The following is a 19966-nucleotide window of genomic DNA, read 5'->3' as shown; positions in this document are numbered from 1 at the left end:
GATTTCAAAGCGTGTTCTAATATCTATGCATTATGCTCTATTAAGTGTTACAGCTGGTGAAGGCTGAGGGCAAGCATGAAAGTGGTGTGAAGCACAGTGAAAGGAATGCTTGTCAGAAAGTGTGTGTGTACAATTCCATTTGCTTCTATTATTTTTGGCATGCCATTAAAGGACATTTTGCAGGTTTTTATGAATGTTCGTTGAATGATTCTAATGACTGTGAATAAGAATATTAAACATGGGTTGTGCTAATTTTAATATAGAACGGAGTTACAGCTGTATACATTCAGTGGTTATTTTATTATTTTTTATGTAATATTTACATTCTTTTAAAATGTATTCAGTGAACATCATCAGTAGTTATCACTTTATGTAGAAGATGCTAATAAGCAAATACATTTAGTTATTCACTTATTAAGAGACACTCAGAACTGGTAATTGCAACTATGATGTCCCGGACATCTGCTTGTATTACATTGTTCTGAGGATGGAATTGGTCTTTTATGATTGGCTAAATAAATTTAGCTAATCAGAGGAGACCAATCACAAAACTACTTGCTGCTATCGGGTACTTTTAACTAGACATGTGCAGTTCGGTTTTGGCTCAGATCTTCCAGCCCAGCTCAGATCTCGGAAAGAGGCAAAACGTCATCTGTGTGCCGAGATGTCCGTGAAAGATGATGTTTTGCCTCGTTTTGAGATCTGAACTTGGCAAGAAGATCTGCACCAAAACTGAACTGCTCATCTCTGCTTTTAACTAGCTGTCCTTAGCCCAACAAACACAGATATAGTAAAACACTGAGTTTTTTGTTGCAGTAATGTTGTACTACAGTACATCCTGATTAGTGCTGTATAGCACAACATTATCAATAAAATAACAATCAATATATTATGTTCCCTAGAACAATTAAATATATATCAAAATTATTTACAATTGATTTTATCTTTAAAGTAGAAAGTACACTTGAAATGTAGGATTATTTTCACTTATGTAGGCCCTTCTGAATGGCTTCTTGGTGAAAATAACCAGTGCAATTGCTTTAGACAATAGGTGTTTTACATTTAAGATACTGTATTGAGTTTAACTTCATAAACAGTCAGGTCCTTCATTTCCCATTTGTTTTTGAAAAAAGGAGTTATATAGGTAAAAAAATCCCTCTTTCTCAGTCAAAGCAGTTGCAGATGGAAACACCAAAATGCATGTGGAAAAGTGAGGGACTGATTATTCCCCATAAATATCACCGGTTGCCATACCTTACTCTTCAATCTGACCACAATGGATACACTAAAGGCGCATATCCACTACATAATATAAATGGATGATTGAACGATTACGACATCGTTATCATTCAATCATTCACTAATCGTGCAGTGAATATGCCGGCAATGACCAGCGATGCGCGCTTCCGTTGGTCGTTGTCGACATCTGTCATCCCCTGAACATACTGCCCAACCTGACGATATTGTCAGGCTGTGCATGTTCGGGGATGAGGGAGGGTGCCTGCTCTGAACCACATATCGTTCAGTGTGAGCACAATATCCACTACACAGTATACTGAACGATTGATCGATAAGGATGTCGTTATCGTACAGTCGTTCATTAGTCGTGTAGTGGATATGCACCTTAAGGCCAGTTTCATCTTAGATATTGGTTAAAGTTGTTGGGAGCATTGCCATTATAGGGGGTGCAGCTAGGTAGATTAGGTGCTGTCTGTGCTGATCAAGGGTGCAGACATTTTGGTATGTTACTAGAAGGTATTCACTAGTCCACTGATAGACTGTGCTCCCGAAGTACTCAAAAGTCAGTACTGTGTGGCATAAACAATAAAAAATTAAACAATAGGTTGGCCGTCAGTGCAACCTAGTATATCATAATGTGAAATCGCCTTACAAGAACTCTTCTACCACTTTAACCCGCATCAGAAAGGAACCAGACCCTTTCAACAGTCTTGTCAATGTAAATCTGTAATGTCAAAACTATGTCACAGGAATACAAAGCGAAAATTTCCTGTGAGTCAAAGCAGATAACCTTCTGAATAAAGTGGTATGAAAAGAAAGCTGCTGGAACAATTAGGGGTATACGAGAATAATAAGAATAAAGGTTCTCGTACAACTCAGAACCATTACATCAGGAAAGAACAAGTGATCAAGTGTGGGGCTATATACCCTCATAAAATATGAGAAAGGTGGAGAGTGGTAGGAATGCACAGAGTTTTGACAGTTGGAAGAGAATAGCTACTTTGCAAACCTTCAAAGTATTCACTCCAGCTCAAAGGAAACCAGAGAAAGAAACATGTAGCACACAGTACTTACAGAGGCACTAAATGAGACAAAAGTGCTGGATTTATTAATATCATGGGTCATGATATTAATAAACTTCACTCTAATGGAGTCTACAGTTAGGGGAGAGGGTACTATTCTGAGCCAACGAGACAACGGATAGAGATTCAGACCCCTCCCTTGATCACACTATACTGTAGTTGAGGTCTGAGGCCTGATTGAAAGCCATTATAAAACTGGATAAAACCACGACATACTGGTCTCTGACCTTCTACAAAAACAATTTGAAATACTTAAGCTGGGTACACAATGAGCGATGTATACCCAGTCATGGGTACACATCAGAACGAGGTAATGAAGGATGGAACGATACCTTGTTCCATCATTCATTACATGCAATGGTGTCGCTTGCAATTTCTTCCGGTTGGAAGTGCAGCATGGCCAACCGGACGATGTTGCAAGCGTCCGTGGGAGTGCGCATATTGGCCATACACACTGAGCGATGCCGCTGATATGTCGTTCCAATTCGGCTGGAAACTACATATCATGCCGACATCGCTCCAGTGTGTACACTGTTCAAAATGAAAGTAGATCCAAGACTTCAATAGGCTATTGTACAACATTCCTCCTTTCTCATATATTATTACTCCAACTTGTATCTCTAACATGGTAACCTCCCTATTTGTGCAAAGTGTCTGGTCCCCAATACAACTACAGGTGACCTAATCACAAAGTATAACTTGTCAATTGAAATTGTAGGTGGCACACTATTGGCCAAACACTTATGCCATCCAATTAAGCTCTCTTGCAACAAAACCATTATTAAGTAATTCATGGGGGGGAGGGGTAACTAAATCATATATAATTTCCAGGATTACAGAAAGGGACCACTTCCAGTGTACTAAGTTTGGTGAAAGGAGAGCACCTCTCTTCTTGAAGTGGAAAACATTTTTAAGGTATCTATACATGAGTACTGTATATTAAAGGGAAATAACAACCATAACCATGAAAGAGTTTGTTTATTTCTCCCTAAGTAATTATTTACATAAACAACAAAATGTTTTGCATTTGTTTTGGTCAAAGTTATCATTAACCCATGCTTTTAGAAAATGTACTGCAACCAATTTTATTGAGGGGACATCTAAGCTTAATAATTATTTTGTGCCTACTTTTGCTTAATAGTTTTGTTTATGTTTTCCCTCTATGGCAACTATGGGCACACTTTTTGAATTCTATTTGACAATTTCTCTGTTCTGGTGAAGTCATTCCCACACCCCAATGGCATTACATATATCCCCTGCCTTTAGACTATGGCCCCAGATTATTGGAGAGGATTACACCATCACAGTAATACTAACAGGATAACTCTGGAGAACATAAAGGGATTCTGAAGAAAAGAAAGCAAACAATAAAACTGTACTACATGGTGAGCTCTGCAGGCAAACATTATAATTAATTAATACAGTACACACTAGAAAAATGTAAATATAAAAAAATAGGGTTAGAGTCCTTCTAAAGATTTATTTGTGTTAGAAGTAAAACGGCGATGAACCACTGTTAATTTCAATGACTGGGTAAATATTGACCAAATTTCAAAGTCTGAATCACATTTTTCTCTTCTGAGACTCTAGTTGAACAGTTAAAATGAGCTGGATGGGTGTAATCCTTATCAATGAATGTTATAAAAGGGTTTGTTTTAAAAACTTTCATATGATTCCTATTAGTAAGAAAACAATTATAAAAATGGTATAAATGCTAAAAGATAAATATAAGTCATGTAAGTTTTATATTAATGCTGTAAGATTTATGTAGGAGGTATCTGGTCATTACTGTGGGTTCACTTGAAACCATAGTAATGGTTCTATTTCATCGTCTAGTTCATAGTTCACTGTCTAGTGCATTAAATATCCGCCTCCAGATTTCCTCATACTAAACATGAACCTTCTTATCTTATAACCTCTGAGCTCATTATACGTTGTGACGTAAATGGTGGTACTACTACTGCAATACAGACGATAAAGCCATGACAAACAACAGTTACAGTAAGTCACAGAGTTAAGTTATACATCTGTATAGAGTGTTCATTATTTTTTACTGTAAAAGGAGAGGAATTAGTAATTGTTACATACCTCATTCACATTCCCCACTGCTCCGTAAATCTTTGCTATCTGTCCAATAAGACATGGGAAATGTTCTCCAATTTCTTTTAATGTGGGAAGAGATTCAGCCAATGTAAGTGGTTCATATGATGATATGTCTAGGAATATATTAAGGATGATATCGCTATAGCTTGGGTCAGATACATATTCCATAAGACAGGGCACAGTTTCTGCTAGAACCTGTAAAAGAAGCATAAGTAAATGTGCTGTTCAAATCACAACCACAGATGTAACATTTCTCAACAAAAGTATAATTTTATATGGTCTCATTATAAATAACACAGTGTGGTATTTAGTTTTAATTCATTTGTGAAAGAAAATACGCTTGATGGTAGGTGAGAGTGGTTCCTAATTCAAACTTCTTACTATTGCTTATATGTCAGCAATTTGCTTCCTTTTTGTCTGTATCAAATGAAGATGTATATGTAAAACAATTAAAACATACACCTGTATAAAAAAACTATTTTTTATCATTTCTATATATATATATATATATATACAGTATATATATATATATATAATAAAGTTCCCGGTTTAGGGGTCTGTGTGTTCATTTGTGCTAATCTATTGAGCCACTGGATAGGTTTTTATGGGGTTTTCACTATTCTATACAGCATTGGTCGAGGAAGGTTTAGGTGTATGAACTAGAAGCAGTCACAGAAAAAAAATCTTACACCAAACTGCTGTAGAGGAGCTGCCCATGGTGCTGAAACAGCAAGACAGCATCTGAAACGGAAGCTTCTAATGAAGCAAGTCACAGAAAAACTGTTGTGCTGTGTGAGTGACTGATGCTGTTGCAGGGGCGAGGACTGCGCTCTGATAGGCTCTCTGAGACATTGAGAGCCAATCAGAGCTAGCAATGTGCCCTATTGATTAGCAGTAACCTAGAAAGGGGAGGGAGTCAGGGACTAAGCAGGGTCACGTCTGAGGCAGACAGAGAGTGAGAGACATGAAGATGCCCTGATGCAGACACAGTAGCCAGGAAGGAGCAAGGGACAGCATAGCTATCAGGAATTAAAAAAACATTCATTGGAGAACCATTAAATGATTTCCATTCAATGGTGCCAAACATCGTACCAACCACCAAATGGTAAAAACACTAACATCGGAACAAAAACATTGATGGTTAGTCACCATTAGATTCCGATGTCCATCCCTACACCGAACCTGCAGACGGACTCCGGCCACCTCTCCTCCACTGTGAAGTGCTCCTTCTCCTGTGTGATGTTCCTGCACAGCCACACGCCCTCAGAGAACAGAAGGCACCTCCCATGAAAGTCAGCGCTGTTCTCAGACAGGGGTACCACAGCAAGGAAGCTCGACAGGAAGCCCAGGAAATACAGGGTGCATTGTGCAAAAAGAACATTGCTCATCACCATGTTCGGCGGGGTGCCCATGAAGGCTGTGGAAATATGCACAGGTGCCCCAGCCCTGGAAACATGCTGTTGATAATGCTTATGGTAACTGCAATACAAATCTCTCATCCATCCTGCCCTTCCCAGCACATCCCAGTGTCCAGGCCCCAGCCAGCTGCAGGGCAGCAGCATAGGGTTGTCTGGTGAGATGCAGGGGGTAAGAGTGAGAAAATAGGGAAATGTGGTGAGATGTAGACGCCTGTGATGTGATGCAGGAGTGAGAATCAGGGGTCTGTGGTGAGATATAAGGGGCAGTGGTGAAATATAGAATGCTGTTGTGAGATACAGGGGGCAGGAGTAAGAAACAGGAGGCTGTTGTGAAAAGCCGGGGACTGTGGTGACATTGCGTAGGTTGTTATGAGATGCAGGTGGCTGTGGCGAGGTGAAATTGCTCCCGTGCGAAACCAGGCAGGTCGCTAGTCTATTATAAAATGAATTATAGCATCCTTCTAGTGCGGTTGGAGGATGAAACATCGACAAGCAATAGGTCAACACCAGATGGTTGACAATCAATAGGTCAACAGGAGCAAAAGTTTGACATGTACAAAAGGTTAACACAAAAGGGTGCCAGGTACAAAAGGTTGATGTTAAGGACTGTGGGCCTAATTCAGAGCTCTGAATCAGGGCGTCCGCTTTGTCTTAAATAACCCAGCCTCCTCGCCGCTCGCTAAGCTGTGGGTGACCACCCACAGCTTTAGCGAGCGGCCAGGTGATGGTCGCGATGGTCGCGGCCATCACGACCATCGGGCTTGCGACGAGACCCTTGTGGTAGGGTCTCATCTGCCACAAGCCCCAGTGAGCTTCCAGCTCTAATAGAGCCGGAAGCTCTCTAGTGGAATCATTCGTGATGTCAGTAGGGCCGCCCACAAATGGCAGGGGTTCCTTCAGGAACGCCTCCGTTTGTCCAGCCACCCCCCACCCCGCCTACAAAACGGGGCAAGCTGTTGATCAACATCGACAGCCACCCTGTTTGTAGCGAGCCCCGGAGCGAGAGAATTTCTCTCTCGCTCCGGGGCTTGCACACGCCGTGCATGTGCAATGCCCTACCATCGACACACTTGCGAGTGCATAGTGCTTGCGAGCGGGTCTGAATCAGGTGCTGTGTTTGTTGAGGACCCGGGGTGGAAAAAGGAGTAGACACCGGAACAGATTTAAACTGAAAGGTGGGTTGTTTAATGTGAATGTTCAGAGACATGAACAATAAGATAAACTAAAGTCCAGTAATAAACAAACTGATATATGTGGCTGAAGAAAACTGTTGTGAATGGGAGTAAACAAATGTCTAGATCAGTGACAGAGATGAATGAGGTGAATCCAGATAGACTGTGAGAGTGAAGGGGATATCCTGGACGCTGTATAGTGGCTGAAGGGGATATCCGGTAATGCTGTGATGATGGCTGAAAGGGAAATACGGTAATGCTGTATAGTGGCTGAAGGGGATATCCGGTAATGCTGTGATGATGGCTGAAAGGGAAATACGGTAATGCTGTGATGATGGCTACGCAGGAATGGGTTAACTGAGGAGACAGATTCAGGCAGGAGTGGGTTTGGTGGAAGGTGCAGGGCTGATCTCCAGTGGAAAGCAAGGCAAGGCAGAGCGGTGCAGGCTATGCAGGGAGCCAGAGGCTGATAAGGAGCTAGGGCAAGCACCGGAGCACAAGTCTAGGGTACAGGAGCGCAGAGAACTCTCTCTCCGAGCTACGCTTTAAACACGTTGAACTGGCAACTACAGGGAGCTCCAAACACCCCTTAAGTACCCAGTAGTTGAACGTGATAGGCCAGAGAGAGCAGGTGACCTACAGACGATTGGCCTTCTATGTCACATGGCCAAAGACAACATGGTGGCGCCCAGACACCTGTGATGCAGAGATGCCACTAGACTTACCCTTGCCAGGATAGCCCAATGCTGGCAGACCCCTGCGTACGGCCAAAGCCAGTCTCCACACGCCAGTTCCCCCGCCACAGCACCCTCACCGGTAAGGACCGCAAAACTTCACACCATGAAACCTTGGTAATTACAGTTGATATGTGAATGGTCAACAATAAAATGGTCGACTTTTTTTGTTGCTTTTTAGGGTTAGGTTCTAGGAGGGACGATTAGCGTTAAGCACTAGAAGTGGCGACCATTCCCATATCGACTTTTTGACTCTGTCGACCTTTTGTACCTGTCGATGTATTGACTGTCAAAAATCTTGTTTCGACCTATTGCTTATCGACCTTTTTACTGACGATCTATTAGTCCATACCTGTCTAGTGCATGTGCACTTGCTCAGATGACACGCACCCGTCCCCCCCTTTTGACAGCCCTCTCCAACTCCCAGCAGTATTGAGATAGAGCAGGACTGGAGCTGCTCGTAGCTGGGGAACTGAATGGTGCAGAGTGGAAGACAGAGCTGAATAAGATCACTCAACAGTTAGCACACTCGTCTGGAGAGAGTTTCGTCCAATGCTGCCAACAGCGAGCCACAACCATGACCAAACGTGCCAGGCGTTCAGCCAGAGGGATGGGTCTGGTTGCTGCAAGTCTGTGCTCTCTGCACCAGGCTCTCGGGTGTCCCAGAAAAGAAATAAACCCGCAAGATGCGAGCACACTGCCACACACAGGATTAGGCAGTATTATAATATCTGACTGTGCTGCTACAGGTCCCAGCAAAAAGCTGGCTGGGTGGTCTGGCACCTGTGGTTCCACAGCAGCTGGTAGCTGTTCCAGGATAGATATCCAGCCCAGCAGGGCCACCATCAGGGAGGGACTGCTGGGACTCCAGTCCCGGGGCCAGAGAGAGAGAGGGAGCAAGGGTGGCAGCAGTGCAAAATGCACCAGGCGACAGCCAGGGAGAAAGAGCATTGGCGGCATTTAAAATATGGAACCGACCGCAAGCCAATCACAGCTCAAGGAATGGCAGCCAATCAGGAGCGGCCGCAGCGAGCCCCCCCTATCTCTCCAGCAATGCCGCCGACACTGTTTCTGCATCCCTGGCAGAAGGAACCAGGTATGCTGACCCAGTGCCTGACCCTGCCCTGTGCCCCCCCTCTAGTCCAGCCTGCAATCCCTGCACTGTTCCACCCAAATCCATCCAGCCTTCACTGTGCCCCTTCCCCGGTACAGCAAGCCTGCCTTCCCTGCCCTGCCCCTCCACCCAGCCAGCCTTCCCTGCACCAGCCTCAGTCCCAGCCAGCCAGCCTGCCTTCCCTGCCCTGCCTCCCAGTCCAGCCAGCCATCCATTCTCTTTGCCCCCCCAGTCCACCCTTCCCAGTCCAGCCTTCCCTACCCTGTACCCCCTATTAATGTCCAACCTTCCTGCCTTGTGCCACCCCCCCTCCACAATTTCTAGCCATCCCTGTGCACCCAATAGGTCCAGCCCTCCCTGTCCTGCACTTCCCCTCCCTTCTGGCTTTTTATGTGGGTCTGGCTATTTTAATGTGTTTTATGTATATCTGGGGCTTTTTCAATGTATTTTATGTAGTGCCGGCTTTTCTTATATTTATATAGGGAGAGAGAGAGAATGGACGTGGCTTTCCCTATATATTTAATATAGATTCTGGTTTTCTGTGTGTGTGAATTTACAGCAGCTTTCTCTTCACAAGTAGATAAACAGGCTGCAAGTTTAGGGATCATTCACAACTTACGTTTGCAATAACGTTTGCATGCGCTTTCAATTTAAAACTCATTATTCGTAATGGAGCTTGTTCACACCTACTGTAAACAGTGAATTACAGAAGCCTGTCAGTTTTATGCCTGTTCGGTTATTTTGTTAAATTTGAGATGATTCAATTTATTCAATGACTGACTAATATTTTATAAGGTTACATATATCTACTGTACACTAACGGTGTCAAAATGTTTATGAGGATGTGGAGCCCTTAGCACATAATAGCAGGTGCTGTTCTTTGCTTTGGCATGACAGCTAGGGGTAAATTTACTAAAGTGAGAGTTTTTAGAAGTAAGTTTAAAAAGTGATGCTGCCCATAGCAACCAATCAAATTCTACTTAACATTTAACTAGCACCTTCTGGAAGATAATAGCTAGAATCTGAGTGGTTGCTATGGGCAACATCACTTTTTAAACTCACTTCTAAAAACTCTCACTTTAGTAAATTTACCCGTAGACTCCAAACCTTTCCTTTACTCTGAGACTACTATCTCTAACCTTTCTCAAGGCAACACTTCAGGATTGTAACCTTAGAAAGGACCTGGACTGATATTCAGTAAAACTACACTCAAAGGGAAAACAGAGTTAATTTAGGATGACTAGAGCTGTTCCCTTAGAGGCAAATGGCTAAAGTTACTAAGCAGCGGTTTAAAAATATTGTTCTCAAAAAAGATTTTAGATTTATTTTTAATTATCACATTATGTAAATAATAGCTATTTAATCTTCATTTTGCAGTTTTATGAATCAGTTTTAAAATTGGAATAGCTATTATTTACATAATTTGATATAAAAAAAAAATTGTGGACATTTTTGCAATAAATATTACCCAGTTAAGTGGTTAAATAGAAGGTCTGCACAGATTATAGCTGTCTGTGTAGTGCTTCTTCCAAACTCACCTGCCAAAGGCAGGTCTATTGTATGGAAGGGTTTGGTGGCTTTTTTCAAAACCCCTGCTTGATAAATCCAGGGTTACTATTTTACTATATTCTTTCTATGGTCGATGGTACTTTGATATTCAGTTGTCTTCTATTCTATTCTAAAGTGTGGTTTGACTGCCTTTTTCTCTTAGTAAATTGGTGGTTAGTAAAAATGCTGCCAAACCACCGGGATTTAGAACCCAACACTTAGTAAATTTAGCCCAAGGGCTTAGTGAATGGACAACCACTTACATAGACCTAATAAACCCTTTTAGGTGTAGTAACAGGCTTGGCCTGCCACTATAGCCTGCATCTTAAGCATGTCATCCGAAGCATGGAGTTAGAACCGGAGTTGAGTTTTAAAACCAACTTTCATCTCTTTCCAGTTGACCCAGCATCTCCTGCAAAAGGGACTCATTTGAAAGTCTGAACACACAGGCTTGGCCTGCTACTATAGCCTGCATCTTAAGCATGTCATCTGAAGAATGGAGTTAGAACCAGAGTTGAGTTTCTTTTAACACCATCTTTCATCTCTTTTCAGGTAAACTAATGCCATCTTCCATATCTGATGTTTTTCACTGCAATAATAGTCTGTATTAAAAGTTTGTTTTACAACTGTGAGGCTGCATCTTCCCCCACCATTAATTAGCTTGTTGAACAAACTGCTCAAACACTGCCTCCCCCTGTACCAGCTGACCCAGCATCTATTGCAAAAGGGACTCATTTGAAGCCTGCACACACAGGCTTGGCCTGCTACTATAGTCTGCATCTTAAGCATGTCATCTGAAGCATGGAGTTAGAACCAGAGTTGAGTTTTAATACCATCTTTCATCTAGTTCCAGCTGACCCAGCATCTCCTGCAAAAGGGACTCATTTGAAAGCCTGCACACACAGGCTTGTCCTGCCACTATAGCCTGCATCTTAAGCATGTCATCTGAAGCATGGAGTTAAAACTGGAGTTGGACCTGCAAATTGCAGAGGTCTTGAAAAAGAAGGGTCAACACTGCAAATATTGACTCTTTGCATAAACTTAATGTAATTGTCAATAAAAGTCTAATGGTGCATACACACGGTCAGATTTTTCCTTCAGATATGAACGATAACGATTTAAAAATCGTTCAGTCGTTCATATCTGAAGGAAAATCGTTCATATCTGACATGCCTGAACGATGGACGATCAACGATGCGCGTTCCCGTTTGTCAGATAACGATATCTGACATCTGATGGGTTTGCAGTCAGACTTGGACGATTCCATTCATTTTAATGCAGTCAAAAATCGTTCAATCGTTCAAATCGTTCAAAACTTTGGTAAAATCGTTCAAATCGTTCAGTCGTTCAGTCGTTCATCTGACAAATCTGACAAGTCTGACAAATCTGACCGTGTGTATGCTCCTTAACACTTATGAAATGCTTGTAATTTTACTTCAGTATACCATAGTAACATCTGAAAAAAAGGCCTAAAAACACTGAAGCAGCAAACTTTGTGAATACTAATACTTGTGTAATTCTCAAAACTTTTTTGGCTGTACTTAAGACAGAGGGCCTGATTCAGCAAGGATCACAATTGCAAAGCTGCACACAGACAGCTTTGCAATGTGATCCTTGCAATCATGCACATGCAGCAGGAGGTGTGTAACCAGTGGGTCAAATAATTAGTTTCTACATAGGCATATAAGTTGTAACATACAACCTGTGCTAGGCCCCATTGAGATTTTAAAAGAGATTGTAGTTGTAGTCTATGAATAGACTGGTCATATCACCTTAGGGTCAAACAAGACATAAATTGAGGGGCCTTAACTTGTACCTGTCACTATCAGAGATGTATAATGAGCCATTCATAGCTTATATGGTGTTATCAGTAGACAGCCACATTCCAGTGGGGTGACTATTGTAAGATGTGTAGAAACGCTAAGCATTATGGGTTATCTACACAAAGGGGCTTTGAAACAGTTTATCTCCAGACATTAGGAAACGTCATTACTGTCTTTCTTTGTCTGCTAGTATATGTTAGTGTTTACAGAGCATGTGCGAGAGGTAAGAATGGTCAATGCTATGCTGTACCAATCAGTGCTTGATACCCAGTATGCAACTAATATGGGCTTAATATCTGGAACATCAACACCCAGACTATGGTATATAAATCAAGGACCTAGACAAAGACTTTTTGGCTCGTGCATGGACCTGAGACTGCAGTAGGGTGCCTGCAATGTATAATTGAACTCCCTGGGCGTTATTGGAATGAGTGCTCCCCAGATGAAGATGAAGTACATCTTATGTTGAAGATGATGAACTACTGGTGTCATCTGAATATCTAGACAAAAGTTGAGTATACTGTATACTTTGTATGTTAATTGTTTGTTAGTTACTTGTAAATAAAGTGTGTTCATTTGTACTCACTCAAATGGTCACGTGTGTGTAACTATTCATTTCGATCAGAACGAAACCCACCATTATGCAAGGTGTATGACACACCCTGCTGCATTGCGATCCCAGCACTGAGATGGTCGGTGGTCGATGGTCGCAATGGTGGACAGCGCCAGGTGGCCGTTTTGCAGCTGAGTAAGCCTCAGCTTACTCAGGCTGGCCAGCTTGCAAGGCCAGCAGACTGTGTACGTCCACGCGGTCTCTGGGCTGACCACTCCTGGGAGAGCGGGGCAGATACGCGGCCGCCCCCGCACTGCCCTTAAAAAACCTCTGCCTGTCAATCAGACAGAGGAATTCAAGGGTTAGCATGCATGTTAGCAGGACCCATTCTGCACACTCGCAGAATGGGTCCTGCGCATGCGCAGATTCCCGATAATCATGAATCTGCGTTCAGCAGTGCACTTGCATGCACTGCTGAATTAGCCCCAGAATGGCAAAACATACCACCTGCTGGTGTCCAGGAACTTGTTGACAGTTTACCAAGAAGGGAGACTGCAGTAATCACTGCTAGTGGTGGACCTACAAAGTACAGATGTCAATAAAATCTTGTTGATCCATTTGTTGTAAGTGTCCAATCACTTTTGCCTATATAGTTTAGCATTTGACACCTATGAAATGCTTGTAAGTTTACTTCAGTGTACCATAGTAACATCTGACAAATATATCCAAAAACGCTGAAGCAGCAAACTTTGTAAAAAACCAATACATGTCTCATTCTCACAACTTTTCTGCACCAATCCTGCAATATGCTTATTGTGCTCTCTAGGTTTCAGTTGATTTTAATTCTCTGTGTTGTTTTCTACTTTTTGCAACATCAGAACCTTGTACAATGTACCATGTTTTCTGATGTCTGTAAAGGGACTTTGGGCCTGATTCAGACACGCTCGCGAGCGCATAGAGCTCGCAAGTGGGTCGATGGCCGGGCAGTGCGCACACGCAATGTGCACACTGCGCGTGCGCGAGCCCCTCTAGCGAGTGAATTTTCACTCGCTGCAGGACTCACTACAAGACGGGGCGGCTGTCGATTGTGATTGACAGCTCGCCCCATTTTGTAGGCGTGCAGGGGGGGTGGCTGGACAAATGGGGGCATTCCTGAATGAACTCCTGCCGTTTGTGGGCGGCCCTACTGACAACTCCAGTGATGTCAGTAGTGAACTTCCTGCTCTATTAGAGCAGGAAGTTCACTGGGGATTGCGGTGGACGAGACCCTACCACAAGGGTCTCGTTGCAAGCCCGATGGTCACGATAATCGTGACCATCGCCAGGCCACCCGCTAAAGCTGTGGGTGGTCACCCACAGCTTAGCGAGTGGCCTGGAGTCCAGTGAAAAAAAAAACGGCCCACCCTGATTCAGATCGAGCGCTCGCAAATAGCGAGCGCCTCTGAATCAGGGCCTTTGAGTTCAATGGGAAAAAAAGCGCTATATAAATAAAATTATTATTATTATTAGAACATATAGACTATAAAAAGTATTCACATTTCATTTTCTGACATAAAAAAAGTATTAACTCTGAAATTCTGCCAAATGACCAACACAAAATATTCCTTAATGTCTATTAAGCTACTTTAGAGCTTTTTCCTAATTGATCACACATAAAAATGATAATTTTTTTAGATAAGAATTTGCTCTCACCTCATCTCTATGTATATGAAATGATTGATGGCTCACGTACTCTTTCAATTATCGCAAAACTGCGCATGTGCTGGACGGGGTCTGCAATCTCGCTCTATGATCCACCAAGCCACAGACGTTTGGGGGGAGTGCCTGGCCAGTGTTCCTCGAAACGAATGCAGAGGCCAACGTCTGCATTGGTGGATTCAAATGTCCTTGCCTTGCAGGCTGCAAGCCTGGGCAAGCTGAAGCTTACTCAGACTGCCCAGTGCTGCTGCAATCGCGACCAATAGTCGCAATGGTGATCTGAGGCAGCATCTACCGACACTGCACTTGGATTGCTATTGCTTTCAGGAGGTGTCTGCCCCCGGGACCAGGTAAGTAACTAATGACGCTAGGTCAAAATTCTAGGTCAACAATCAGGGACGCTATGTCAACATTCTAACATGCTGACATGTCATCCATGTAGAGATCAGCGGTTCGGTTTTCAGATAAACTAACACACCCGAACGTAGGGGTTCTGAGTGGAATGGAGTACCGGCTTCCCACCAAGTTTGGATCTCAGAACAAGGCAAAACTTAATTTTTCCTGTAATGTTACCTTTTTTATAGTGCGTATAACAGTCCCTCCCTTGTGCACCATTTCACACAGAAGAGTGTATGGAGAGGGTGTGGGTTTTTGTTGGTATTAAAATAAATACCATTAGGACTCCATTATGAGGACAGAAAGAGTTGTAGTAGTAGGTAGATGGGAAGTAGGTGGGAAGGGCGACTTGCTGCAGACATATTTCTCACTGTATTTGTCAGACATACTAGCTAACAACAATAACTGCAGTGCAAACAGGCTACTGAGTGTTTGAAGCAATCTAGTGCTGCAAACAGGCTGTTGTGTTTTTGTTTTGTGTACGTTTGTTAAAGTGATATTTCACAAGGATATATCAGATTCTCAGATCTCTACACTGCAGTATATATTATATATATATATATATATATATATATATATATATTAGGGGTGAGCGGGTTCGGATTTCTGAAATCCGAGCCCCCCCGATCCGAGTCAGATCCGAGTCAGGCTCGACTTTTCCCGCCTGACTCGGATCTGAAATCGAGGCAAAACGTCATCATCCCGCCTTCCGGGTCACGCGGGTTTTGGATCCTATATAAGGTACACGCGTCGGCGCCATTTTCCCACTCGGCTGTGGACAGTGAAGAGGGAGGGTGGGAGTTAGGGCTGGCTGGGCTGTGTAGTGTAGTGTAGTGTAGTGCAGAGTTGTGTTGTGCTGTGCTGCTGTTGTCCACTACGTCAAAGTCCATAGGGGCTGGCTGTGTTGTGCTGTGCTGCTCTTGTTAATAGGGGCTGTGTCCACTACTTCAAAGTCCATAGGGGCTGGCTGGACTGTGTTGTGCAGTCAGTTCTCCATAGGGGCTGTGTCCACTCCAAAGTCCTGTGCAGTGTCCCAGTCCTAAAGGGGTGCTGTAGTGTTGTCCAGGGGGTGCTCTGTCCATCAGGGGTGCTCCCCCCAAGTGCTAAAAAAATAATATTTTTTCTGTGTTTGTGAAATGTGTGCGCAGTAGCCGCACGTGCATCAACAAAGTAGTGCCAAGCGTGCGCCTGTGTCATAAGTAAAGTGCCGGCTGGCTTGACCGTCAAAGGGTGCTGTAACCCCCAAAGTACACTCCAAACCAAATAACAAAATATTTTTTCTGTGTTTGTGAATTGTGTGCGCAGTAGCCGCACGTGCATCAACAAAGTAGTGCCAAGTGTACGCCTGTGTCATAAGTAAAGGGCCGGCTGGCTTGACCGTTAAAGGGTGCTGTAACCCCCAAAGTACACTCCAGTCCAAACCAAAAAAAAAAATATTTTCTGTGTTTGTGAATTGTGTGCGCAGTAGCCGCACATGCATCAACAAAGTAGTGCCAAGCGTGCGCCTGTGTCATAAGTAAAGGGCCGGCTGGCTTGACCGTTAAAGGGTGCTGTAACCCCCAAAGTACACTCCAAACCAAATAACAAAATATTTTTTCTGTGTTTGTGAATTGTGTGCGCAGTAGCCGCACGTGCATCAACAAAGTAGTGCCAAGCGGGCGCCTGTGTCATAAGTAAAGGGCCGGCTGGCTTGACCGTTAAAGGGTGCTGTAACCCCCAAAGTACACTCCAGTCCAAACCAAAAAAAAAAATATTTTCTGTGTTTGTGAATTGTGTGCGCAGTAGCCGCACGTGCATCTACAAAGTAGTGCCAAGCGTGCGCCTGTGTCATAAGTAAAGGGCCGGCTGGCTTGACCGTTAAAGGGTGCTGTAACCCCCAAAGTACACTCCAAACCAAATAACAAAATATTTTTTCTGTGTTTGTGAATTGTGTGCGCAGTAGCCGCACGTGCATCAACAAAGTAGTGCCAAGTGTGCGTCTGTGTCATAAGTAAAGGGCCGGCTGGCTTGACCGTTAAAGGGTGCTGTAACCCCCAATGTACACTCCAAACCAAATAACAAAATATTTTTTCTGTGTTTGTGAATTGTGTGCGCAGTAGCAGCACGTGCATCAACAAAGTAGTGCCAAGCGTGCGCCTGTGTCATAAGTAAAGGGCCGGCTGGCTTGACCGTTAAAGGGTGCTGTAACCCCCAAAGTACACTCCAAACCAAATAACAAAATATTTTTTCTGTGTTTGTGAATTGTGTGCGCAGTAGCCGCACGTGCATCAACAAAGTAGTGCCAAGCGTGCGCCTGTGTCATAAGTAAAGGGCCGGCTGGCTTGACCGTTAAAGGGTGCTGTAACCCCCAAAGTACACTCCAGTCCAAACCAAAAAAAAAAATATTTTCTGTGTTTGTGAATTGTGTGTGCAGTAGCCGCACGTGCATCAACAAAGTAGTGCCAAGCGTGCGCCTGTGTCATAAGTAAAGGGCCGGCTGGCTTGATCGTTAAAGGGTTCTGTAACCCCCAAAGTACACTCCAGTCTAAACCAAAAATAAAAATATTTTCTGTGTTTGTGAATTGTGTGCGCAGTAGCCGCACGTGCATCAACAAAGTAGTGCCAAGCGTGCGCCTGTGTCATAAGTAAAGGGCCGGCTGGCTTGACCGTTAAAGGGTGCTGTAACCCCCAAAGTACACTCCAAACCAAATAACAAAATATTTTTTCTGTGTTTGTGAATTGTGTGCGCAGTAGCCGCACGTGCATCAACAAAGGAGCAGCGCCAAGCGTGCACCTGTGTCCCATAAGTAAAGAGCCGGCAGGCTCATTTCTTAAAGGGTGGTGTAACCCACAAAGTGCACTACTCTCCAGCAAAAATAAAAAAATATTTTCTGTGTTTAGCCGCACGTATATATCAAATCGATATAACATAAATGGAGGACCAAACTTTCTCCGATAAAAATAAAATAGAGAGAGATCAAGAAACACTTCCTCCTAGTGCTGAAGCTGCTGCCACTAGTCATGACATAGATGATAACATGCCATCAACGTCGTCTGCCAAGGCCGATGCCCAATGTCATAGTAGAGGGCACATACAATCCCAAATGACAAAGTTCAGGAAAATGACCTTGAAAAAAACATTTAAATCATCTGAAGAGAAACGTAAACTTGCCAATATGCCATTTACGACACGGAGTGGCAAGGAACGGCTAAGGTCGATCCCTAGTATGGTCATGACTAGTGGTTCAGCTTCACATGACGATGGAAGCCCTCCTCCCACTAAAAAAATCAAAAGAGTTAAGCTGGCAAAAGCACAGCGAAGAACTGTGCTTTCTAAGAAAATATCACAAATCTCCAAGGAGAGTCCAAGTGTGGTGGTGGTTGCGATGCCTGACCTTCCCAGCACTGGACGGGAAGAGGTGGCTCTTTCCACCATTTGCACACCCCCTGCAAGTGCTGAAAGGAGCACCCACAGTCCACTTGCTGATATGCAAATTGAAGATGTCACTGTTGAAGTACAACAGGATGAGGATACTGGTGTAGCTGGCGCTGAGGAGGAACTTGGCGAGGAGGATTCTGATGGTGATGTGGTTTGTTTAAATCAGGCTCCGGGGGAGACAGTTGTTGTCCGTGGGATGAAAAAGCCCATCAAGGTCATGCCTGGACAGAAGACCAAACATTCCACCTCTTTGGTCTGGCAATATTTCTATCCAAATCCGGACAACAACTGTCTTGCCATATGTACCATATGTAAAGGTGGAATAAGTAGGGGTAGGGACGTTAACCACCTAGGAACATCCTCCCTTATACGGCACCTGCAGCGTGTTCATAATAAGTTACTGTCAAGTTCAGAAACTTTGGCTAAGACCGTAAGCAGTCCAGGGACACCTAAATCCCGTTGTCCTGTTGTATCCAAGCACCTGCAAACCACACCGTCAACTCCCTCCTCGTCAATTTCCTCCTTAGTCAGGATCGGAAGTAGTCCTGCAGGCCATGTCACTGGCATGACTGACTCTCCTATCCGGGATTCCTCCGGAGGATCCTGCATTGCTACGCCTCCTGCTGCCGCTGCTGCTGTTGCTGCTGCTGGGAGTCGTTCATCATCCCAGAGAGGAAGTAGGAACACCACTACTTTTACTAAACAATTGACCCTCCAACAGTCCTTAGCGAGGAGGATGAAGTACGACAGCAGTCATCCTGAAGCAAAACATATAACTGAGGCCTTGACTGCTATGTTGGTGTTAGACGTGCGTCCGGTATCCGCCATTAGTGCAGTGGGATTTTGACAATTGATGGAGGTAGTGTGTCCCCGGTTCCAAATCCCGTCTAGATTCCACTTCACTAGGCAGGCGATACCGAGACTGTACAGAAACGTCAGAAAAAGTGTCCTCAGTGTCCTGAAAAATGCCGTTGTACCCAATGTCCACTTAACCACGGACATGTGGACAAGTGGAACAGGGCAGACTAAGGACTATATGACTGTGACAGCCCACTGGGTAGATGTATCACCTTACGCAGCAACAGCAGCAGCGTCACCAGTAGCAGCATCTCAGAAACGCCAGCTCGTTTCAAGGCAGGCTACGCTGTGTATCACCAGTTTCAGTAAGAGGCACACCGCCGACAACCTCTTAGAGAAACTGAGGGAAATCATCGCCCAGTGGCTTACCCCACTTAGACTCTCCTGGGGATTTGTGATATCTGACAACGCCACCAATATTGTGCGGGCATTACATCTGGGCAAATTCCAGCACGTCCCATGTTTTGCTCACACAATAAACTTGGTGGTGCAGAATTTTCTGAAAAGCGACAGGGGCGTGCAGGAGACGCTTTGGGTGTCCCGAAAAATTTCTGGCCACTTTCGCCATTCAGCGACTGCGTGCCGAAGACTGGAGCGCCAGCAAACACTCTTGAACCTGCCCCGCCATCACCTGAAGCAAGAGGTTGTGACGCGGTGGAACTCAACCCTCTATATGCTTCAGAGGATGGAGGAGCAGCAAAAGGCCATACAAGCCTATACATCCACCTATGACATAGGCAAAGGAGGGGGTATGCACCTGACTCAAGCGCAGTGGAGAATGATTTCCGTGTTGTGCAAGGTTCTCCAGCC

The 19966-nt window shown here is 44.0% G+C and overlaps 1 protein-coding gene across 1 annotated transcript in view; it reads right to left on the bottom strand.

Moving 5' to 3' along the window:
* The window catches only part of VEPH1 (ventricular zone expressed PH domain containing 1), a 538007-nt gene that overhangs the window by 370788 nt on the left and 147253 nt on the right, over positions 1 to 19966 (bottom strand). The window contains exon 5 of the mRNA XM_088447638.1: positions 4410 to 4619. Within this exon, the coding sequence (XP_088303764.1) occupies positions 4410 to 4619 (210 nt within the window). The remainder of the gene's footprint in view (positions 1 to 4409; positions 4620 to 19966) is intronic.

This window comes from Taudactylus pleione, unplaced genomic scaffold (genome assembly GCF_031769625.1).
Source record: "Taudactylus pleione unplaced genomic scaffold, aTauple2 ptg000436l, whole genome shotgun sequence".
Taxonomy (NCBI): Eukaryota; Metazoa; Chordata; class Amphibia; order Anura; family Myobatrachidae; genus Taudactylus; species Taudactylus pleione.
Note: the sequence above shows the minus strand (reverse complement) of the source record. Positions and strands in the feature narration are given on the sequence as shown.